Here is a 26,656-nt window from a genome sequence, read left to right as displayed (position 1 = left end):
CTGTCCTAGTGTAAAGTCAGTGGCATTGATGGAGACTTGAAGTTTTTGTTTGATTAAAATAACAACTTTACAAACAAGTGCTACTGAACTCCATATAGGTACATTCATGTAACATTGATAAGTTGTACCATCCATATTTGTTTTGGCAATTGATACATCGTACTGAGGATTTTTTTCAGAGGGGTTTTCCTCTGAGGTCCACTGCAATTCAAGAGATGGGTATGTAGTTGTGGCTTCACATTTCAGAATCACTTCATCTCCTTCAACGTAGTATGGTTGAGATGCTTGGCATATGGGATCCTGAGGAATTGGCCAAACTCTAACTTCTTCTTTGTTAGACGAAAAAGGATATAAATAAATCCTATTATCGCCATAGCTGCATTGGTATGACCCTGTGTCTGTCACTGAGAGACTGGGTTTCACAAATTTGTATATGCTGTAGTGTAATTTTAAAAATCTGTCTGCAATACCGGTACTTTCCACAATGTTAGATATATTTATTTCAGGTACATGTGTGTCATTGTGTAGTAGTCTGATATGTTCTTTAACAACACGATTTTGAAATCCATTAAATTTACAAATAATATTAAGCCTTTGACCAACAAAATAGGTTTCTTCTTCCATGCTTAAGACAACTTGTTGTGATGAAGAAAGATAGCAACAGCATATCATGTTGAAGAATATTCCAAAGCTAACATTTAACAATAATGAAAACATTGTGTTCAAATTGCATTTACTGTATCTGGTTCAGTGTAGAATTTGTAACTGAATAGTAGTAAAAGAGCCAATAATAAATCCAGGTATAACAGAGAAATATTTTAGAAAGATTGTAATTCTAGTCTAGTGAAATAAATCCATGGCCAGTGTTAACGTAGAATAGAAGATTGAGTCCAGTGTTATCAAATTCTAGACAGTAAACAAAATCACAGTAAGCAAAGTTAATTGATGATTCCTGTTAAGGCTCGAAACAGTTTGCAGTGCATTTAAATATGAAGTTTGATGTAGAGCTATAATAATAAATAGCATAGCATAATGCACTGTGATTGGTTAATATGTGTCCAATCATGTCCATATATCATGGGTGCCAATTTATTTAATGTGAGTACTGTTTGCATTTCAGATCAGTGACATTTCATTTTCATTATTATTAATTTGATTTGGTATCAATTTTGATATCCCTTAAGCTAAAACAGAACATAAAAAAATGTCTCTCAATTCATGGTAATAAGCTCTGGAATAACCTTGCAGATGATCTGAAATGTGCTCCGAATATACATCTTTTTAAAATTTTCTTTCATAATTTTTACCTTGGATTTTGTCTTTATCCCTGAAAAAACCTTAACCCATTCAGGTTATTTTTGTTTGTTTTGTTATCCTCATATTATTTTACTGTAACCATTAGTGTTATTCCCCACCCTTTTTGCTTCTTGGTTAAACCTTTTGTTTAAGTGTTGTTTTCTTTTTGTTCTTTTAAAGCTGCTTCTCCCAAGCGATAGAATGCACTCCCTATTGAGATCCGACAGTCTCCTTCTCTATCCATTTTTAAGGAGAGACTTACCTTTTTCAAACTTTTTAAATTTTCCATTTTTGTTGTTTTACCTTTGTTGTTTTACTTCCATCGTTTAGTTTTTCTAGGATAGGCTAGTCTAGACGCCAACATCACTTGAGCATCTGTGAGTTATGATCCTGCAAACCACTGCTTGCCTGTGGTCTCAAATTGCAGGAAAACGGTGCAGTGATGTTGGTTCCCCTGCGATAGTCTGTTTTCTCATGCTTTTTTTATTTTTTTAAATTTTTTTATTCTTAGGTCGCTTGGTTAGACTTTAGGATTTAGTTTTTGGTTTGTTTTCTTTCGTGTAACTTAAGCACATAGAGACCATGTAGTATGCGCTTTACAAGTCCCAAACCATTACCATTACCATATTTTCCTTATATTTTGTTACTTTACATGGCCTTGCACGACCTTGACGAAAAACAGCCTTGGAGGAATTAAGTGTATCCGTATAAAAATAAAGTATATTATTTTTATTATTATTACAATTTTTATGCTTTATTTTCATACTAGCCACTAAAACGTGTGAATAATGGTAAAGCCAGGAAAATTATAAACAGCTCCCTCTACAACAAAAATTTTAATAGTGATCAAAGTGTAGAATAATTTTTGTGCAATATGAAAGTCTGACAGAAGTCTGTCAGGCAATATTTTTTATTCTAATAGTAAAATTGATAGCACCCTCTATAATTCAAAATATTGAAATTGTTCTTGTAGTAAATTTACCTGTATGATCATTATTGTCACACAGTAGTGGGTGTCCATGATACTAGGGTTTTTTGTGAATCTAAAATATATCGTCACTTCCTAAGCCTCAAAACTTGAATAATGCTTCACATTCATTTCTTTTTTTAGGGCTTCTTTTTTGAACTAATAGTTAAAAAAAAAAGGAGCACCCTCTATAAATGTGGTTAAATTTGTTTTCAATAGAATATATAAAAAAAAAAAAATTAGAGCAGTCACTCCATAGAGTGCATACCTCTGCCCTGTGCATGAATACAACCGAACAATACACAGGCTGTGTGTGATGGATGAATCCATTATTTTCCTCCCTGTGCCTGAATACTGAACAATATAACAAGTTATGGCTTTCATTGCATTTCTGAACTACAAGCTGAAAGTTAATTGACAAGCAATGAAAACCAACCAACATGCTTTCTAGATCCATGTGTAAGGTGATAGACACTGTGGTGTATCTTGGAGGTGTGTAGGGACCTCCAAAATTAATTGTGTGTCCCCCCCCCCCCCTGCAGTCGTACCCCTAAAAATCATGGTCAGGTAGTTCAAAATCACTTTATTTTTGCGAGTTAGCACCACTCAACTGATCATAGAGCCCCTCCACTTCACCTTCACGCCCCTTATCAGCACCCCATTTCAAAACTTCTTTCTAGATACGCCACTGGGTAGACATAATGAAACCAACATGAACTGAACCATCCATGTTTGTTATCCATGAGTGTTGTATTCTCTCTGTATTTATTTGTTCCACTTGATAAAACAATACAATGTACAGTTCAACATTAAGTACTGAGGTATGTAAGAGAAAAAAATATATACATATCAAGTGAAGGCGCCTAAAAAGAAAGCAGAGCATGTAAGCATTTAGGGAGTATTGTGAGAATGTTCAAAAGATCAGTTATTAATTTAAAAAGATAGCTGTAACTTAAAGATATCTACAGTAACATAGCTTGACATTTGAGAATGAATGCCAAGAAATTGACCAACTCTTTGAGCTGCCATTGCAAATTGATATGTCATAGATACACATATAAGATTTAGATTACAAAATTTGACATCACTTAGTGGTATTTTCTATGGGTTTCATTATTATTCTCATATATTTATTGTATGTACATCTGTACCTTTCCCTGGCTGGGGTGCCATTCCATAAACATCACTATACCTCCACTAATATCACCTTGAAGGATGGATGGAATAAACCCTTTTTGAAGCGTAATGTAAATACTGTATTATGCAGAAAATAGTAACACTAGTATAAATAACAAGCTGTGTACACATGTGCAAAATGGTTGTTTATGCTCTGTGCATGTGTGAATGTTGTCAGTGACTAGTACTATAGGCCTGTTTTCCATTCTTTGTGTAAGTGTAGCTGAGTGCTAACTATCATTTCCTGAATTGGAACTAAGACACATATCTCACCTTACCACAAAGTAAAAGTTGTTTTCATCCATAAAATTGACCTTGTTTCTATGTTTCCTTTATGTCACTTCCATGTCTATAGGCCTTAGCCTGGGTTCCAGGCCATAAATTTTGGGCTAAAAATTAACTCTTTATTGCACTTAGTACGCCCCATACCTTATTTAATTGGCGTTCCATACTCAATTTCTTTTTTTTTTTTTTCGAATTATTCCGTCTCAATTAAGTTTTTATTTGGTGGTGCTGTCCATAATGAGAAAAATAATAAAAAATAAGAAACTTTTGGCAAGTCTAGTTAGGCCTATGCCAACAACAGTTTACTTTTTTAGACAGTTCAACTTTCTTTTGGTGTCCGGCACATGTGTAGGACTAATCCTGTTGGAGACTTTACTAAGATTGAGGTTACAAGCATGACCGTAAACAAAAACATACAGTTATAATTGTTATTTGCCAAACAAAGTTTATTCAACTTATTTGTACAGTAAATATATGGCACACAATCAGTAATTGGTGTGTAATTTCACCCATCTGATATCCATCAAATATCCTGATAACATACTGTTCATATAATAAAGATGTATAAACTGTTATGTCCTGGGTTGAATTTTTTCTACTACTGTACATGTAAAGTGTACATAATATTTTTTCTTTTTTTAAAGTGTGTTTACATATTTTTTCAGCAAACATTGATATGATACCCAGGTGGAAACTTCTGTTGGTATTATGTGAAAGGAACAATCTTGTCCTTTCTGTATTTTGCCCTTTCTGTAAATTAAATGTAATGAAATATCTGTTTGATAGCTTATACCATTATATACACTTCAAAATGAAAACAACGAAAGGAATCTATTTTTTTATCTTTATATTATATAAATTTACAAACTGGCTCTTGTGTAGTAGAATGCTTAAAAGTTGAATGTAGCTGTCTTATTATGTCTGAATAAGTCAGTATTTAAAGAAAGTGTAGTTGTTGTCCCTTCTTATGTATGCAAATATGGCATGTCACTTTATATTTATTTTTTAAATACATTCAGGATCCACCCCTGGAACTGTACATGTAACCTATCCATTTTCGTTGTACAAATATATCACTAATGTTACTCAAACTTAAGGTAAACAGAATCAGCAAAATTGTCAACGTTTTTGATGTTGATGAAACGTTTTCTAATGTACAAGAATAACATAAAAATCAAAGAAAATAATAATAATATGCAGAGAACTATTATCAATAATAAATTTGATCGTTGTGAAGTTTGTATATTCTGAGAGCCAATTTTTGTGGAATATGCAGTAGAAACATTTTTTAAAGTACCATCTGTTGTAGATACAGCTGTTAAGAGACGATTGACACTGGTCGATAACTGATTGACACTGGTCGATAACTGATTGATACTGGTTGATAACTGATTGATACTGGTTGATAACTGATTTACACTGAGTATGATTGAAGTGCTGCCAAGTTCTTTGAAGCCTTCAACTACACAAGTGATGTCAGCATTGATCATATCAGCTGTCACACTTTCAATGGTTAGAGTGTTGTTGTCTTTTTTGAATTGCCAGTTCAGATCAACTGATTCCTGCACACTCCTTGTTTCTGATGTCCAGATGTAGTTAAGGTCAGGGAAGTCATTATTATCCACAATGCATTGCAGTGTTGCTGGCTGGCCTAGTATAATTTCAGTAGTAATAATGGAGACTTGAAGTCTTTTTCTGATTGAAATAACAACTTTACAAACAAATGCTACTGAACTCCATATAGGTACAGTCATGAAACATTGATAATATGTACCATCCATATTTGTGTTGGCAATGAATACATTGTAGTGAGGATTTTCTTCAGAGGGGTTTTCTTCTGAGGTCCACTGCAATGCAAGAGATGGATATGTAGCTGTGGCTTCACATTTCAAGATCACTTTATCTCCATCAAAGTAGTATGGTTGAGATGCTTGGCATATGGGATCCTGAGGAATTGGCCAAACTTTAACTTCTTCTTTGTCAGACATTACAAAAAATCTATCATCACTGTAGGTACATCGGTATGATCCAGTGTCAGACTCTGAGAGACTTTGTATCACAAATTTGTATGTACTGTAGTGCAGAATGTTATTAATATATTCATTAATGATAGATGGATTTGTGTCAGATACAGTAGCATTATGTAATAGCCTGATACGTTCTTTAACCACACGATTTTGAAATGATTCAAATACACACATAATAGTAAGCCGTAGACCAACAAAATTTGTGTCCTCTGGAATCCTCAAGCCAATTCTTTGTGATGAAGAAAGGTTGCAACCACATACCATGATGAAGAATATTCCAAAGTTAACAACTGACAATGATGACAACATTGTATTAAAAATATGTAGTTGTCTTGTCCAGTGTAGATTCTGTCTCTTTGAATAATAAGAGCCAATAATAATTCTAGGAATAGATATTTTAGAAGCTTGTAATTCTATTCTAGTGAACTACTGTAAACCCATAAACATTGTTTAACATGATAATTCCAGTGTCTGTTCTCAAAGTTTGAAACGACAGCAGAGTCCATTTAGATATGAAAGTTTGATGTAGAGCCTTAATATAGCATAGCATAAGGCACTGTGATTGGTTAATATTTAGCCAATCATTTTCATATATATACATGTCAGGTTTTCAATGTGACCTGAGTATTGTTTGTTGCATATTCAGATGTCAGTGCCATTGTGTTTCGTTTTTTAATTAAATTGTTATGCAATTGTTAGGTTTCACTTTTCATAACCTTGCTTGGGCTTCAGCTGACCTTCATTCCAGTATAAGCCCAGGATGTAATTTTATACAATTGATTGCAGCTGCCATGCATTGTTAAAATGTCAGGGGCCCCGAGTTGTAAGAAATCCTTTCCAGGAGCTCTGGTTAAATTAGCTTTCTTAACATATTTAATTTTATTTCGCTGTGCATCATGGTGATACCCATTCGCACTGACTTCGGTGAAACAATTGATAATAAAGCAGTAAATGCGTGCACATATTCTTAAATTACGGGAGATTGGTTATCTTCCAGCAGCTTCTTGCTTGCTTACAAAGTGCGGGAGGCTGTCCTGGTATTCGGAAGACTACCATAACTTCCAGGAGACTTAAGTCATGAAATCCGATAGGCAATTTGTTATTGTAAAAAGTGATAAATAGTAATGTGTAAGTAGCACATTTTGTATTCAATTTTTGCCAATTATTCCTGTATGGTAGAGATACCTCTATGAGCATCAGTGGCAATATCTAGGGGAGGGCGAGTGAGGGGGTGCATGCCCTCCAAAAAAGCTCAAGCCCACTTCCCCCACCCCCCATTGAAAGTGTTTGAAGCAAAAACACCATGTTCAAGCAGATAAAAATAAACTTAATTTTATGAGATTTCACCCCTTCACTTAATCATCGAGCCCCACCCACTTCACCTTTGTGCCCTCCATCAGCACCCTGTCCCCTCCATTTTCAGATTCCTAGATATGTAACTGATGACACCAGGATTTTTCATTGTATCTAAAAATATTGAACTCCCTAGGCCTCAAAATGGGATTTTGAAAGCACCACATTGTTTTATTTATTAAAGAGGTATTTCTGTTTACGCTGACCTAATGATATGCACAGCCATTATTCAATGATAAAACCAGCAAACTTCATCTAAATCCCTGGTATTCAAACTATGGGTTGTGACCTAAATTAGTGTTGACAACATATTTTGCAGGGTTACTGGACATTTATGGAGATAAAAAATCATGGACAGTACTGGTACTGTATGTACTTATCTCATTAATAAATATATGATAGTGTATACCATGTTTTTGCATCAGTGGGATTGTTGTCATGCGACTAGTAATATGCCTTGTCTTTTCCTTTCTTTGTATAAGTGTAATTGAGTGCGAACTATCGTTTCCTGAATTGGAAGGAAGATGCATATCTCACCGTATCACAAAGTAAAACTAGTTTTTTCTTCTACCATATTAACCTTGAACATTGCAAAGTTCTTTCTCCAACATGTCTAATCACAACATTTGCAAATGTTATAACATTGCTTGCTGGGTTTATAGTTAAAAATAGTAATTTTTTTGTAGCATAGATTACCTCATCTAAAGCAGTAAATGAAAGACAAACAGCACTTTGTAGACTAACAAATTTTATTAATGCACAAGCTTTAATACCTGTCTCTTATACACATCTAGATGTATATATATATTGTTATGAAATTATTGAATAATTTTAATGGTTATTGCCACCTATACATTCTAATGTACATGATTTTATGTATTTTTGATGTGTTGTGATGTCTTGTTTTGCTTTTCTATATATTCTCCATTTTGGAGGCAATATAAATATAAATTGAAATTAATAAAGTGCTGCTTTCTATATTTTTCTGTGATATTAAGCTTTCAAAATTCAATCTACAAAAGACATCAAACTCATACAAGTCAACCTCTATTTTAATAATGATTTGTAAATTTTTAATGGCCAATATTTGTAATAATTTTTCAGTCTTTCAATTCAGCTTATGCTGCAATAGACTGTTTTGTATGTGCGATTCTTTTTTTGCAATAAATATACCTAAATATATAATATAGCCTTCCTTTCACATTACACAATCCCATGCCGACAGAACATTCCATGATGCCAGTGAAGATACTGCAGATAGAAATCAAGGTTTACACACTTATCATAACATCAAGATAACTTCTGATGATCCCACTGATGGCTACCTGACTGCTATGGCTACAGATAAACAGTTAATTCAAGATGAATGTACTGATGATATAGACCAAAGGCAGTACATTGCTTTGTACCCTCTGATAACCATTGCACCCATAAAGTCGATGGAGTGGTTACTGAGATGGTTATGAAATGTACAAACAACATTTAAAAAAATATCTTCCCTCCTTAAATCTTAAGGAATTTTAACAATGCATCACATTTATTGATTTATTTATTTAAGAGCTCTCCTTTCGGAAGGGTCATCCTCTGTAAATGTGGTTAAATTTTCAAATAAATACAGTATATAAAAAATGTGCACCACCTTAGGATGTGGTGCCACCAAACCAATTGTAAATTTGGTATTTAAAACCCCACCTAGCATTTAGGTGAAATAGGTATTTTCATCATTGCAAGCTGGTATGTTTTGCTTTCATTACTTTCCTGAATTAGCTGAATGTTAATTGGCTAGCACATCGGTGAAAACTAAAACACACTTTCTAGCATTTGAGATCCCTGTGTGAGTTGATAGATGAAACCAATATCAGCTGAACCATCCATATGTTTCTTGGCCATCAATGTTATGTTTTGAGAATTTTCAGAAGAGCAATTCCATTTTTAATTAAAAGATAGTTAACTTTAGGATATCTACATAGAAATGCTATAGGTGAAGAGACTTGACATTTGGCATACCAAGAAATTAAACCAAACATTCCATGCAGCCACTGCAAACAGATATAATTGAGTATTGTCATAGATATATCTATCTATTTGTATCATCCAGTATCAGTGGCATCACTTAGTGGTATCAAAGATTATAGAATTGCATTAGGTTCGACTCTCCTGATTTTGCAGTACCCAACAAAACCAAATGCGAAGTATCACGAAATAGGGGGGTGCCCTATTAGATTTTGAATAGAGGTCCAAACTTGAACATGTGTTGCAGCATGCTTTTGAAACGAGCAATATTTACGTTCTTTTGAAGGACACGTTTAGTTTGTTGTACCTTGATGGTTGCACGTCTTGCAATTTTATACTCTTTGGTGGTATTATCTGTGGGTTTGCTTATTATTCTCATTATATTGTAGGTACATCTGTACCTTTCCTTGCCTGGTGTGCCATCCCATAAACATTACTATGCCTCCACATATCCTGTCTGTCTTCATGGATAGATGGAATAATATTGACCTTGATTTCTATGTTTGCCTATGTCATGGACGTCGTCCATGTTTATGAAGTTGTAATTAATATTCATAAATGGCATGTAATCAGTATATTGTGTGTAAATTTCACCCATCTGATATCCACCAAATACCATAATGACATGTTAAATACCGGTAGGTCCATGGACCTACTGTACATTGTATGAAATACAGTGTCTCTAAAAATTATCTGGATTGAATTTTACTTACTATTGCAGATGTACATAATATTTATTTAAGAAAGTGTATTTACATACTTTTTGAGGAAACAATGTTGGAATGATCCTGGATGGAATCCTCGGTTGAAATGATGTGTAAGAGACCGGTGGTGGATCCATTAAAAGACACCTCAGAAGTCGGAAAAGCTCATTTCCATCCATTTAGGAATGATAATTTTCCTAGGGGAGGACCCCTGATCCCCCTTTCTTTTTTTTTGAGTTTTTTATTTGGGGTTTTGGGGAACTTTCTGAACCCCCTCTTTGAAATCCTGGATCTGCCCTTGGAGACAAGGGAAAGCTCATTTCCGTCCATTTAGGAATGATAATTTTCCTAGGGGAGGACCCCTGATCCCCCTTTCTTTTTTTGGGTTTTTTATTTGGGGTTTTGGGGAACTTTCTGAACCCCCTCTTTGAAATCCTGGATCTGCCCTTGGAGACAACAAACATCTGTTTAAAACACATAACCATTATGTACACTTCAAAATGAAACATTGGAATCTATTTTTATATCTGTATATCATGTATAAATTGATTTTCTCATAAAATTGTTTTTCTCATTACAGTAATTAATATTTTTTATGATGAGTGTTTGGAATTTTTTAATTCTGACTTTTGTTGAGATGATGTGGAAAAGACAACAAACATCTGTTTGGTCACCAAACCATTGCACTTCCAAATGAAACATGGGAATCTGTTTTAATATCTGTATATCATGCATAAATTGATTTTCTCATGAAACTGTTTTTCCTATTATATTAATAAATGTTTTATTACAATGAGTTTTTGGAATTTTTTAAGTCGGGCCTTTGTTGAAATTATGTAAAAAAAAAAACAACAAACATCTGTTTGGTCACCAAACCATTGCACTACAAAACAGAAACAATGGAATATATTTTTTATATATGTATATTATGTATTCATTGATTTTCTCATGAAACTGTTTTTCCCATTATTTAAATTAATGTTTTATTACAATGAGGTTTGGAATTTTTTACGTCTGGCTGTTGTTGAAGTGATGTAGAAGAGACAGCAAACATCTGTTTGGTCACTAAACAATTACACTTTAAAACGGAAACAATGGAATATATTTTTTATATCTGTATATTATGCATGAATTCATTTTCTCATGAAACTGTTTTTCCCATTATAAATTAATGTTTTATTACGATGAGGTTTGGAACATTTAAATCTGGCTTTTGTTGAAATTATGTGGAAGAGACAGCAAACATCTGTTTGATCACCTAAATTTTATGTAAACTTCAAAACAAAAACAATGGAATCTATTTTTTATATAGCTGTGTATCATATATAAATTCATTTTCTCATGTAAATATTTTCTCATTATATTAATTGTTTAATTATGATGAGGAATTTGAACATTTTTATGTCTTGCTCTTCTGGCATGAGCAGGAAGTGGAATGTTTAAAAGTTTATGTCTAAATCAATCAGTATTTGTGGCAAAGCCAAGCCGAACCAGTCAATCTTCACAAAAATCAATTTTTAGTTATTAATACAAGGTGGAGTAGTAGATTGAGAGATATAAAATGGTAAAGGAATCATTAAAATCTGACTTTTCGTTATGAAGTTACAAGAGTTTAAACATACAGTTGTTAAAGAAAAATATTTGAGAAATCGGGCTTCAAAGTTTATGATTTCGGGCATTTGCCAGGGAGAAACTATCATCAAATCGTTAAAAATTGTTGTTTAAACATGGCAGCGTAGCATGAAAGATAGATATAAAGGTTACTGTAGTGCAATAAAATAGATTTCAAAAATTTTGACATTCCAGCATGGTTTGGCCATTATCTCTGAAATAGGATTTGCGAGGAGTGACTGGTATGGCTTGTCTTTGCCACATTTAAAGAAAGCGTCGTTGATAATTTCCTTTCTCTTCTGCAAATATGGTATAATATATATGTTCAAAACATAACATCATTTGTGTTTGCTGGGTTTATAGGTGAAAAGAGTATATAGGGTCCAAAAGTTTGAATACCAGAACTCTAAATCCACACAAGTCACTAAAGCACCTCTGATTTCATTGTATACCATATTCAGGAATTTGTCAAGCAATTAATTATTTTACCAACTAACAATTTCATGTTATAATAATATTTTTTTTTGTCAACTCCATATTAATATACAAAACATTTTGTGTAGAACCATAAATATCCATTGATAATGTAATCTCACAAGACATTACAAAGCTGCTGCAATGTTGTGTTAACTTCATATTCTGACATGCCTAACCATAACTTTAGCAAACATTACAGCATCAGATGTGTTTTCTAGGTTTATAGATGAAAACTTTCTATTTTATAATTTTTTTGTAGACCTCATCTATAAGCAGTAAATTAAAGGTAAACAGAGTTTTATTTAACGCACAAGCTTTTTTTGTATTTTATTCACACATAGCTACTTTAACTCCTTGCTTATCTATAATAGGTAAATGATTCAATTATTTTTTTAATGGTGACAACATTAAATTTAGAGAGTGCACTGTGCTGTTCTTTCTATATTTTAAACTAATAATAAGATTTTACTTACATAGAGACCATTATTGATCATTATTGATAGAACATTCATTGTAGGCATTACTTTGTTTTTTTGGGATTTTTTTTAGTAAAAAGAAAGTGTGAGATTTGAAAAAAAATCATTTANNNAGCATTGTATTGGTTCTGTCTCTTATACACATCTAGAAGTGTATAAGAGACAGATATATTATACATCAAATATATTGCTAATGTCACTCAATCTCAAGATAAACAGAATCAGCCATATCGTCCATGGAACCAGCTATTTCTTCACAGGAATGTTTTTGTTGTTGTATGTCTTGCCTTTGCTCTCCATCTTGATTTAACTGTTCATCTGTAGTCATGTCAGTCAGGTAGCCATCAGTGACATCATCAGAATATGGGTTGATGTCATAATAAGTGTAGAAATTTGGATTTTCCTCTTCTATGTCTTCAATGACATCATGGAGAGTTTTGTTGACATTGGCTTGAGTAGGTTGAAGTACATTTGTTTGACATGTACTTGTATAGCTACCATTTTGAAAGTTTAATGTTAAAGATTGTGTGTTTATATTTGTGGTATAATTTTGACCATTTAATGCTGATTAATTGTTAAATGCATTTTTAGGGAATTGTTTGGTGTATAGAAAGAAAAATGTTACAGAAAGGAGTGATAAAATACAGACAAGAACTATCATCATAGTTAAGGTTGATTGTTCACAACCATATCCTGGATCCTTAGATCCTAGCGCAACACTTTGCTCTGATGATATTATTATTATTTGTAGGCTTGACATAGATGTTACAGTTATACATTTAAATATTCCATTGCCAATGAATGTAATTGATTTGCTGCCAATAACTTTGAGCCCTTCAACTTCACATATAATGTTAGCATTCATCGTGTCTGCTGTTACAGTCTCAATTGTTATAATGTTGCTGTTGTCATTATTGATTTGGCAGATTGTGCTGTTGCTGTTGCTACCATTACTATTGTTACAATTGAAGTTTTGAATGCTGTTCAGCTCAATTACCTCCTGCATACTGTTTGTGTCTGATGTCTAAGTATAGTTGAGCTCAGTGTAGTCATTATTATCCACAATGCATTGCAGTGTTGCTGGCTGTTCTAGGGCCCGTTAGAGCAAAAAAATATCCATGCGATTTACCAGTTAATTCACCGGTATACACTTTCTAAAACCGCTCGGACACTAGTCTAATTACCGTACCATCTGGATTATCCACGACAATTTTGACCACCAAATTGCTGGGTAGAATATTGTGTATGGAATGACCATGGATCCGGAGGCGATGATAAATCAACCTAATTGTTTTTCCAAATGTTTTGTCCACAGCCCAGCGTAAAATTCAATAGGTTACAGCCCAGGCGTGGTTGCAGCTCTCCTTCGCCTCCTCACACATGCACGACGAAATCTAAATTTAGTAATATAGCTATGCGATCTATTTGTAGATTTACTATTATTCGGAGAAATAAACTTGATTAAACTAGCCTACGTACAGATTTTAAAGCAGCCATTATAAGTTATTGAGCTACATTATCGTTCCACCGTTATAGTTATAGCAGGGAGGTATACCTCTTTGTTTATAGCAGTAGTAGCAAGTAAACAAAGAATGGGTTGTTGACCATGGGATAAGTTGAAATATACTTCTGGAGTGGTTTCGTTACACCAGGTTACAGATATTTACCGTGAGCTAAAACTTGCTCAAACGGTCAACCACCCGCTGAGTGCTCAGCGCGTTTACCCGGTGAAATAAACGGAATACGGTTGGCGTTTTTTGCTTGAACAGGCCCTAGTATGAAGTCGGTGGCATTCATGGAGACTTGAAGTCTTTGTTTGATTGAAATAACAACTTTACAAACATGTGCTACTGGATCCCATGAAACATTGATAAGATGTATCCATGTTTGTCTTGGCAATGAATACATTGTAGTGAGGATTTTCTACAGAGAGGTTTTCTTCTGAGGTCCATTGCAATTCAAGAGATGGGTATCTAGTTGCGGCTTCACATTTCAGAATCACTTCATCTCCTTCAAAGTACAGTAGTATGGTTGAGAGGCTTGGATGGGATCCTGAGGAATTGGCCAAACTTAAACTTCCTTTTCCTTCTTGACAAAAACAGTATCATTGTAGGTACATTGGTATAATCCCATGTCCGACTCTAAGATACTTTGTATCGTTAATCTGTATGTGCTGTATTGTAAATTGCTATGACCTGTTTGATAAAGAATGTTAGATATTTTATTTTCAGGTACATGTGTACCATTGTGTAATAGTCTAAAATGTTTCTTTTCAATATCTTTTTGAAAGAATTTTAGTTTGCAAGTAATAATAAGACTATGACCAACAAATAATGTATTCCCCTCTCCTATAATGCTCAAAATAATTAATTGTGATGAAGAAAGATTGCAACAACATATGATAATGTAGGACAGACCAAAATTTACAACTGACAATGACAACAGCATTGTATTGGTTTTTAATATTGGTGAACAGTGGTAAAATTCAATCGAATATATAATCAACAGCTAAGAGACAGAAAATTCTGAATCTATTCCAATGAAATGAAATCTCGGAACAGTGTAAAGGTCCTGTGAATCTAGTCCAATAAATAAAAATGTTAACAAAGTTAATATGGAACAGACACATGTGAATCTAGGCAAGTCATCCAGTTTTAACATACAATAGAAGCTTGTTAATCTAGTCCAGTGTTGTAGAAACCATGTTAACATGGAATACCAAAAGAATCTTGTGAATCCAGTCCATATGTTGAATCGAACAACTGTTTAACGTAAAACATAAGCTTATGAATCTAGTCAATATAATGGACAATGTTTCAAATAAAATCGTGTGATTCTTGTTCTCAATCACATTGTTTTGCACATATAATTTTATATGAATTTTTGCTGCAGTACCTTATTAAATATCATTCTCATCAAGCAATTTGACTGGTTAATTTTTTTAGGCAATTATATTTTTATCATGGTATATACCCAGGTTAATGTGTTTTCAACAGGCAAGGCTAAGCTAGGTAAATGCTCAGTCAACACTAGTTTAATGAAGTTTATGTTGTCTGTTGGTTTCTATTTGTTATTAAATGGATCAGCTCTTGTGATTTCAGATTGTTCAACATTGAAGCTTGTGATTTAGTTCAGTGATTTAATTAATTAATTTTATTTTGTTTTCATCCAAGTAAAATCTATGTAGAATCTATGGACATTATCAACATGAAGCTTGCGAGTCTAGTCCAGTGATGTAGAATCTATGAACGTTATAAACATTGAAGCTTGTGAGTCTAGTCCAGTAATGTAGAATCTATGAACATTATCAACATTGAATGTTGTGAGTATAATCTAGTGATGTAGAATCTATTAACATTATCAACATTGAAGTTTGTGAGCCTAGTCAAGTCCAGTGATGTAGAATCTATGAACATTATCAACACTGAAGGTTGTGAGTATAGTCTAGTGATGTAGAATCTATTAACATTATCAACATTAAAGTTTGTGAGCCTAGTCAAGTCCAGTGATGTAGAATCTATAGATTTTCGTATCTCTACTGAGATCCAGCCATTGTTTCCCACAGCATTGTTGTTTTCCAGTATTTTGCCTTTTAATCTATATATATATATATATATATATATATATATATAATCGGTATCTTTATTCAAAAACCTCCTTCATAAAAAAATACATTAGCAGCAAAAAGCTAAATTGACATATATTTTGTACAAAAGGAAAACCAGAACGAGAGAAAAAAATTTAAAAAGCAAAAACATCACATTAAGACAAAAGCAAATCCAAACCATCAGTTCAAAAGTTCACTACGTTAATCATGATAGATAACTGAGGTAGCATCTTATTAAATAGCATTTCTATTAAAGTCTTATTGGTTAATTTTCAGCCAATCATATTTTCATATAATTTGACATAAAAACTTACAGTATTCTAGTTTTATGTTTTATAATTAATATTTTATACCTTTTAGTCAGCAATCAAATAAGTCAAGAGTATGTACTATATATTTCTTATGAGACGTTTTTATGGTGGAAATTGAAAAAAAGCAATAGCACACTATTATAAAATATTTAATGCAAATTTTTCCCTGATCTGGTACTGTGCACTGCAGTTACAGTTATTGACTATTGTTCACAGAAACCTGTTTATTATTACCAGCATCTAGTTAATCTAGTTTATGAAGAACTTAATAAATAATTTATTCTACTTTTGTATAAAAAAAACCCAATTTATATTATATGTAAATCACACAATGCAACTTGTTACAGCCAAATGAGTTGTTGTGTTCAATTAGGCTATTTGAAGTCTTGAAGTACTATATTTTCTTAGAGTTTATCGTACCTCTATCCATATCCACAAGATCATATTAAACCGTTAGTTTGTGTAATTTTAGAATAATTTTTGAAATTAGTAATATTTATTTGAATGCACTAATGGCATACGATGTAATTGTTTAAGCCAGGCCTGCACTTTATACTTGGCATGCAAAGTGGCCATGCAGTTCAATGTGGATTGTCTCCCATTCAATTCAGTTTCAATATGCTTAGGCTTAGATATTGTAACATTTTTTTTGTTCATATTTATCTACTAGCAGTCAATCTGTTACTCTGTATGCTCGTACTCAAAGAAGACACTAAGAAAATCAAAATATTAAGAAACTGCATTGGCGAGTGTATGATTTATTTGGCCCAATACAACTAATATTACAGTACATTTATTTGATTATGATTTTAAATTATATTTCCATAATTTTTTATGTTTTACACTGTTGGATGCAATAAAGAATTAATTAAGTTTTGTATATGTACAGAAAAAAAAGTAGGCCTACACTGAACCATTGGCTAGTGTCCCGGAGGATGAGATTACCAGAATAATTTTTTTTTGGAGCGCTACAAATCTGTCTGAGAAATTGAAAAAAAAAAATAACAAAGATATGTTTCAACATTGAGAAAATAGTTTTAATAAAGTCACCTAATTGTTACAGCGAATGCAGGGGTGGATGCAGGAAGTACAAAACTCTGCAAATACAGTACAGTAGTTTAAATGGTCGTAAGAAATAACAACGCATCATAGGCATTACTACTGGCATGTAAAGTTATTTACAATATTATTTCCATCACTTGCATACATATTAAACTGCAATTGCATCAAATTTGCTCAAGAGACCATAGGTCTCGAAGTAATCGGCTCTATATAATCGGCAATTATTTGCCGTAATTTGGCTTACACTTATGCATTGGAGTAACTGCAGCACTTAAAATGTACAATGGTCATGTCTGACCCGACCCACCCCGGTTTTTTTAATCGTACATATTTTGCATACATATTGCATGAACATTTTGATGTTGCAGTACTCTGAGGTCACCCGGGCATCGTACTGTAACAACCAACCGACTGTACATCAATTCCGATCCCATACTGTACAACTATGACAAACCATAACGCATGCAATTGTACTTCCTAGTTCCAGTACCTCTGGATTTTTTTTGTTTCTGTAAATTACCTTCAGGAGGCCAGGGTCGTGGTTCAGTTAGGCTCAGGAAACATTCAATACATAATTGTGTTACTCGTCCAGTATTGTGAAATTTATGAACAGTATATATGGAATATTAGAAACTTGTGAATTCAGTTCAGTAAATCTCAATGCACATAGTGAAAACAAAATTGCCATAACTACTGCTCTAAAAGTTTGCCAATCATAACAAGGATGATATATGCTATACTCTATAGCATTTTCCTCAATGTCTGTGATTGGGTAATTGCTAGCTTTATAGGCCTATGCTTTGTGACTATAGCAAAAACAGATTTTTATTGGTTTAGATAACAAAATCATGTATTTTGCCCCAAATAGTGTTTTTTTTTTTGCAATATTTTGTATAGTAAGTTTTGTAAAATTCCTAATTACATTAATAGAAATAGTATTTTAAACATTTTGGTACCAAAACCAAACCATGGTCAACCTGAGTAATCTACAGAGTATTGCAAACGTCGCAGCTGTACTATAATGAAGTAATATTTATAATCAACGTTGCTGCATACTACATTAAAAATTTACTTAACTATTAACAAATGTAGTTTTTTTGCTTTTGTTTCTGTTTTTTTATATAAACCACTAAAAATATACCCCCAATCATTTAATCTCATGATAAAGAGATTCATTGTTTTTGGAATTAATTATTACATTGCAGGGATGTCCTTCATGTTGAATATCTTTACTTTGTTCTCGTTCATCATTACCTTCATCTTGACTCACCAGTTCTCCTTTAGTTATAGTTAGGTAGCCATCCTTGACATCATCATCAGTGACATCATCAGGAACTATATTTCTATTATATACATCTGTTGTTCTGTGAATATGTGATTGTTTATTTAAAATTGGGTTTTGGGTTGAAGTAGTTTGATGTTGGTTTTCATAGCTTGTGTTTTTAAAGTTTAATGTAGTGGATGTAGCTTCATCTTGACTCACCAGTTTTACTTTAGTCATAGTTAGGTAGACATCCTTCACATCATCAATGACATCATCATTGACATCATCAGGAACTATATTTCTATTATATACATCTGTTGTTCTGTGAATATGTGATTGTTTATTTAAAATTGGGTTTTGGGTTGAAATTGTTTGATGTTGGCTTTCATAGCTTGTGTTTTTAAAGTTTAATGTAGTGGATGTAGCTTCATCTTGACTCCCCAGCTTTACTTTAGTCATAGTTAGGTAGACATCCTTCACATCATCAATGACATCATCATTGACATCATCAGGAACTATATTTCTATTATATATATCTGTTGTTTCTTCACTGACACCCTGAAGCATTCTGTGAATATGTGATTGTTTATTGAAAATTGGGTTTTGGGTTAAATGAGTTTGATGTTGGCTTTCATAGGTTGTGTTTTTAAAGCTTAATGTAGCGGATTGGGTGCTGATGTTTGTGCTACAGTTATGACAATATGCTGATTGGTTATTGGTTGCATTTTGGAAGTTGATGTAACGTTGTCTGAGGTACAAACCAAGGAATGTTATGGAAAACAATGATAATAGGCAGACTAGAACTATCAAGAACATAGATTGTTCACTTCCTTCCCTTTCCTCATCTATTGTTTTCTGATAACTGATCATTGACATATGTGGAGTAGTTAAATTTTCTGAAGGCAGCTCTGATGTTGATGGAGCTAAAGCTATTTGATCGACATTGAGTATGGTTGATTTGCTACCAATAGCTTTGAACCCTTCAACTTCACAAGTGATGACAGCATTGATCATATCAGCTCTCATGTTTTCAATTATTAGAATGTTGCTGTTGTCTTGACAGTTTGTGTCATTAATACTGCCATTGCTACTATTAAAATTATAGTTTTGGATTCTGTTCAGCTCAATTACTTCCTGCACACTGCTTGTTTTTGATGTCCAGTTATAGTAAAGCTCACAGATGTCATTATTATCCACAATGCATTGCAGTGTTGCTGGCTGTCCTAGTGTAAAGTCAGTGGCATTGATGGAGACTTGAAGTCTTTTTTTGATTGAAATAACAACTTTGCAAACAAGTCCTACTGAACTCCATGTAGGTACAGTCATGTAACATAGATAAGTTGTACCATCCATATTTGTTTTGGCAATTAATACATCGTAGTGAGGATTTTTTTTAGAGGGGTTTTCTTCTGAGGTCCACTGCAATTCAAGAGATGGATATGTAGTTGTGGCTTCACATTTCAAGATCACAAAATCTCCATCAAAGTAGTATGGTTGAGAGGCTTTGCATATGGGCTTCTGAGGAATTGGCCAAACCTTAATTGCCTTTTGATTTGACAGTATAGGTTGTCCTACATATGAATTACTATTATTGTAGATACATTCATATGATCCTGTGTCGGACTCTGAAAGACTTTCTATTACTAAACGGTATGAGCTTAAACCCTCACTGTTCTTAAATGTTTCAGAAATGTTTACTTTGCGTTGGTTTGTAGAATTTTGTCTTAGGCTGATGTATTTCTGTTGGACATTAATATATTTAAATTCACATGTAATAGGTAGACTTTCACTTACGAAATATATATCCTTTTCTAATATGCTCAATTCAATTGACTCTGATGAAGAAACCTGACAGCAATATAACAGGACGAAGGAAATTCCCAATTTTACAATTGATAATGTTGACAGCATTGTGAAAATGCAGGAGTTTGGTCCAGTGTAGGTTTACATATAGTGCAGCCATATAATGCCACAGCAGAGAAATAAAAAAAATGATCTTTTGAATCTAGTCCAGTGATGTGAAATCCATGAACAATGTTAACATATTTGAGTCCAGCACAGTTATATAGAATTTATGAACATAGTAGTACTAAAGTAGCTTGTCACTTTAGTACTATATAATCCATTGGCAGCAAACGTGAAATATATAATTATACGTGGCCAGTATTGTAAAATATATGAGCAAGAAATATCAAATGCACGTAGAGAAAACTAAACATCCTGCTCACAAGGTTTGCAGTTTAGTAGATATATAGTTCTATAATAGTGCAATAGCACTTTCATAAATGTCTGTGATTGGCTAATTTCTAGCCAATCATGTACTTTATGACTCTCAGTATTAATAATGTTGTAATATAATTCTCAGTAAGTTTTACTTTATCTTAAGTATGATAGTGTCATTGTTGTTGTGATTTACAATTAGTATATAGGCCTAGAATGTTTAAGCTCTAATTAAATGTGTATTTTGTTAGATTTAAGTATTTCATTAGTTTAAGGTTTAGTTTGCTTTGTGAAAAAAAACAAAACAACATTGAACTTCTGTTGAGTCAAGTTTAATTGTAAATAATAATAACAATAATAATACCCAAACATTTATAAGGCGCCAATTCCAAATTGAGTGGCGAGCATTATTACCCCTGGTCAATGGATAACATATAATGGCAAACCAGCACAAAGTGCAACCTTCTCTGCTCCCTGGGGAGTATCCCTAGTCGTTCGCTACTTCTTTAGCGCACGAAACTACATTCAATGCCACAACTCCTACCAGGTACCCATTTATACTCCTGGGTAGAGAGAGACAAACGTAGATAAAGTACCTTGCCCATGGACACAAACGACTTGCACAGAGAGAGTTTCTAATCCTTGACCTCAAGGTTGGAAGTACAAGCCACAATTGATGCGCCAACCGCTTCTAAAAAGAACCAAGTTGTTTAATTATTATTATATTATTACTATGTTTCAAATATTTTGGTACTATTAACCAAACCATAGCCCCAATAATACCTAAACAAAATGGTTTTGAATAAATGTATCCATATTGAAACTTGAGAAGTAGTAGCAAATGTGATAAGGAAATTTAAAGCATTAAAAAATGCTTTCAGTATTTGTTTTTACAAAATCGCTACAGTTGTTAACTTTTGCTTGTTTAAAGTTAAAATGAAACTCCCATTAAACCTCTCAGTTTCAGCTATTATTAGATTTTATTTCCCTGAAAGTAACTCTATACAGCAACATATCCAAACCTATGAAAATTAAATGAGTTAAAGTGAAGAAAGACAGAAAAACAAAAGAAAAGAAAAAAGAAAAGGTCAAATTTAATCAATGAACATTGGCTTGGCATGACTGATAGTTTGTGACTTAATAATAATAATAATAATGGCATCTTGTAAGGCATACGTATCTATCTCAGAGAGCTGCTCACGGCGCCATTTTCAGTTGCAAAGAGCAACGGCATATGTTGATATGCATTCTATATCTGTCCACATTTAGTTCATATATTTTTTGTAAAATCCATAACCCACCACCAAGCATTTGAAATCCTAAGAATTTGCACCTCTTATAATAATTTAATTTTTGTTTTCTGAAACTGAATATTTATCAGCCTCGCCTCTCCAAAAAAGAGGTGAGGGTATTGCAATAGCGCATGTCTGTCTCTTTGTGTGTCCTTCCGTAGTCTGGCTTATTCTGAGTGTAGCTCACTTTATTTAGTGATGTAGAGTATTGACATGGGAAGGGGAGACTTTAGGGGGATAAATGATTAAGTTCCAAGTGCTGACATGTGATATGATGTCTAACTATTGGCAGCACCAGCGACAGATCCAGGGAGCACACTTGGGACATGTAATACTGTGCATAATACGGTCAGAAAATGAAATGTTTGGGAATCTCAGCGGTGTCTGTATTTTTAATATTTGCTCACCTCAGTCCCAACCAATTTGGAGTTGAAGTAAGGCCAAAAAAAAAATCTTTTGTTGGTCACGTCTTGGGAAAGTAAAAAAAAAAAATGGGTAGGTCGGTAGGAAAAGTTTATGCCTCAAAAGTAGAAAATACCCCAAAATACAACAAAGACCATTTTAAAATTCATATTGAAGCGCAAAACAATCGCATAACACTGTTGCATTGCCTACCATCCAGCAAGATAGGCTTATTCCGGCCTTTTTAGTTCATTAAAAAAAAATAAAAATTTGAACTTTAATTTCATACATTTTGGGTTGGTCGGGCGTCCCAAAATTCCAATACAATAATTTTGTTATTTGACAGCCTTTTTTAGGGGTATGTACTCTTCGTCGGTACGGTAGGAGAACCAATGGTGGCGCTACTGGGGGGGGGGGCCTCCTTGCCACTCAAACTTTCACTGAAATCTTTACATACAAATCAAAGATATTAGAAACACTAGAACACTAGCATACCAAAAAATTAAGCAGATATGTTCTATCATTTACTCATCACTAGACATATTATGTGGTGCCAATCTCTTTTCAATAATGTAAATTTACTTAAATTTGTATTTCCGGCTGTACGCGGCACCTCAATTTGTACAGTATACCAACCATGCAATTCGGTGATGTTATTTTTATCTGTAGAGATGTATTTTCAATTTATTAAATATTTCATCAAATTTACAATTAAAATTCTTACACTAAAAAGACCAAACAATACAATTCCATACTAAATACACTTTGATTAAAATAAAAAGTAAAAAGAGAAACATTAAAATTGGGGAAAAATGAATAAACATGAATGAGAGGACTTAAAACTACAAGAAAAGACACAAATATCTTCCACAATATTGCACAACGGACCAGCAAATTTAGAAAATTAGTTATTTACAAATTGGTAATTATAAAATTAACATTATTAACAAGTTAAATATTATTAATTTATTGCACAAGAATTAAGAGTTGGAAGCCTGAACAGATTGCAATTAAAATAACATTTGAATTAAATCTAGTTTTTCTAGTATCTTTGATACAAATCTAGTCTGATATCATCTATTTACATACAGTATGAAATAATATGTTCTACTAAAGAATTAAATTTAGCCTATACTCTACAATACATCATTTGAACAGCTACAGTAAGTGATAAGCAAAATATTAAATATTGTTTCTATGTTGCATAATGCAGTTTTTGAGTCATATTCTAAGAAAAGCGATACTGGTAAATTAGAGTGTAATAATACAACACTGGTGTCATTTACTGAACAATAATTACTCATAACCTCCTATAGCACAGTACATGTTGTCCAAATATGGCATTTTATCAACTGTACATGACTGACAGTCTTTAACCAATGCATCATTCCAACTAATGTCTACATTGCAGAAACATGGACACTAACAAGTAAAACAGAAAAAAGGTTAGCCACAGCACAAAACAATATGGAAAGGAACATGTTTGGTATTACACCATACATTCAGAGGCAGAAAGACCAGTGGATTAGAGACAGAATGACATGGCATCAACATGCTGTACCTTTCGTTCAACAGAGGGCCGACAAAAGCTGATTGATGACAAATAACAATTTCATCTTTTTTTGTAGGTTAGTAAAGCTGCAGTGTTTGTTCCAGGTGTATGGGGCCCTTACTACAGTGCGATGATCCCCAAATATTGGTTAAATGAAGGAGGACAGAGTGTTTCGGGGAAATTGATTGATTTTGTCATTGAAACCCATCCAGCATATGGCGAGTTGAAGTTGAAGTCTGAAAAGAGGTAAAATAATATTTGACCTACAAATAATAATTTAATAATAATACTGATAATAAATGGAAATCTACTATAATAATTGTGATGATGATATTACTGTAATAATGTACTGGTAATCATTAAAAATAATATTACGGAAGTATGCAAATATTGAAATATTCTTGAGGATGATGATAATGGTATGCTGGTTCAAATTCAATTTCTTACTTCAGGCTTCAGTAGCTGAAACACGTTTTCTTGGATAAGTTCTCTAAACTATAAGCCCATGGTAACTCCCTTAATAATGTGCACTTTGAGAAGAGCATATACAGATAAACAGTTTAGTGGAAATGACAATACAGGTCTCCCTCCAATTAAAGACCACTTTTGGACTGTGGTTCCTAGCTTTGGTCTCTAATTAGAATAATAAAACCTGTATTAAATAAACTCAAATATAAACAAAATTTATTATCAATTCCATGTAGTATCAATATATTTTAAACTTTGTATATACAAATAATGTTTTCAACATTTAAAAAAATATATTTTATAGGTTTTTTAATTGTTGTAGGAAAGAGTTTGTCTGAGTACTTCCAAAATTTAATTTTCTTTTTTTATCGTCACAGGAATATCCATGAACATGATTTTCTGAATGAGCTTCTTGTTTCTATGGCAACAGATCAAGGGTTAGAATCCATAGCTCATCTCACATTAGATGTGCATGTTTGGCCTGATTTCCATGGAAACAGGTCTCCATTGGCTGATTCAAGCTTAAAAGGCATGGTACAGAAAGGTTTCATTACATTTTTTTTTAAACTATGAAACTTACCGACATTTTGCTTTGTTGCTTTAAAGACCAGGAAAATTATTACAGAACATACATGACAACTTATGACATGATTGGTTCCATTATCAAACTTTTATTTTTGCAGATTTCCGGTCTAACTTTATCGTCTTCGATAGAAAATCTAGCACTGATGTATTTGGCAACTGTCCAATCTATTGCAGTGAGTTTACAGAGGTTAATAAACTGATACATGAAAATGAAAACAAAATATATAGTATGTCAATTCAGACTCTCTGGACCTGACACATCTTGTCTCCTTGAGATATGACAAGTATAGATTTAACTGCCCAGGTCCATCTTTGAATTGAAGATACAGTATAGCTCTGTTTATTTCTAAATTTATTAATGCCTTCCCCAATTATAATTGTCAATGCAAAACAGGGTATATTGTATTTTAACAAAATATTCTGGAAAGAGTAATTTGGTTTTGTCTGTTCTGATTAAGCAAATTCTATAATGTACTTATGTTGAGATGGTCTCTTATAATTAGCTTTTCAGTAATAATAGAGAATAAAATGGTAACCCTCATTAAGGTTGAAATACAGTCATTTTAAAAATATAGATAGTTTATTAAAATTCATGCAGATGGCCTACAGTAAATGCCAGCACATTCCACATGTATATATTTTGAGTTTTGATGATTTAAAATTACATTATAATAAAGTGAATTGTTACTTGCATATTTATTCCTATAGCTTGGGACAAAGCTCATCATAGATGCTATGGAAGAGGCTGGCCATGACTTCAGCTCGGTGTTTGCTTGCGGAGGTTTGAGTAAAAACAACCTATTCATACAAGTGCATGCTGATGTTTCAGGTAATGTGAAGGCACATTTTACAAAGTGTATTCAGCTCTTTGAATCTCATTATGAGTCTTGGGAAGTTGTAATGACTTTACAGACATCATTCTTCTTGCTTTAACATAGAACTTTGTTTATTAAAAATGGGGTTTCCAATTATAGAGCCATTGTTTGGAAAGAAGCTCTCATAGAGTGCAGTATAACTTTCAACCAAGTACAGTAATTGGTTGATCCATGATCCAAGGAGGTATTAAATAATACCTCCTAGGTTGATCTTTTTAAATGAGTAATTTATCGTTTTAATTTAATGTTTGAGATGTTTTTTTCCCAAAATATTGCCACAGTGTATCTTTACATTACAACTATTTGACAAAAAACTGTTTTATAATAATAAAGAATAGAAAAGACACAATCATGATAGTCTAGTGTTTCCATGTTATACATTTATCTTCCATTACCAGCATTACCAGTAATGCTACCACAGGAAGCTGATTCAGTTCTGGTTGGTGCAGCCATTTTGGGAGCCTGTGCTTCTTCACAATTCAAAAATGTTGAGGTAATAATAATAATAAGAAAGTATAATACATACTCCAAGTATTGAAATACACGCCATCGTGTTGGGATTCCCAACACGATGGCGTGTATTTCAATACTTGGAGTATGTATTATACTTTCTTATCTGAGATTAATCAGTGG

The 26,656-nt window shown here is 33.1% G+C and overlaps 1 protein-coding gene across 3 annotated transcripts in view; it reads left to right on the top strand.

The window, feature by feature from the left end:
* LOC117113389 (FGGY carbohydrate kinase domain-containing protein-like) overlaps window positions 1–26,656 on the top strand; it is a 27,144-nt gene continuing 488 nt past the window's right edge. Inside the window, exons 1-6 of one of the 3 annotated variants that reach the window (XM_033256707.1) lie at window positions 1–219; window positions 24,172–24,341; window positions 24,941–25,097; window positions 25,247–25,321; window positions 25,857–25,977; window positions 26,422–26,516. In XM_033256707.1, coding sequence (XP_033112598.1) covers window positions 24,226–24,341; window positions 24,941–25,097; window positions 25,247–25,321; window positions 25,857–25,977; window positions 26,422–26,516 — 564 coding nt within the window. In that variant the 5' untranslated portion in view covers window positions 1–219; window positions 24,172–24,225. Of the gene's footprint in view, window positions 220–13,389; window positions 14,355–19,617; window positions 20,067–24,171; window positions 24,342–24,940; window positions 25,098–25,246; window positions 25,322–25,856; window positions 25,978–26,421; window positions 26,517–26,656 lie in introns of those variants that run through there. The other 2 variants (XM_033256705.1, XM_033256706.1) reach the window with 2 other exon arrangements.

The sequence above is a fragment of the Anneissia japonica genome, unplaced genomic scaffold, assembly GCF_011630105.1.
Source record: "Anneissia japonica isolate Jap-2015-1 unplaced genomic scaffold, ASM1163010v1 scaffold288111_len316891_cov189, whole genome shotgun sequence".
NCBI lineage: Eukaryota > Metazoa > Echinodermata > Crinoidea > Comatulida > Comatulidae > Anneissia > Anneissia japonica.
The sequence above is the reverse complement of the archived record's forward strand: the minus strand, read 5'-3'. Positions and strand labels throughout refer to the sequence as shown.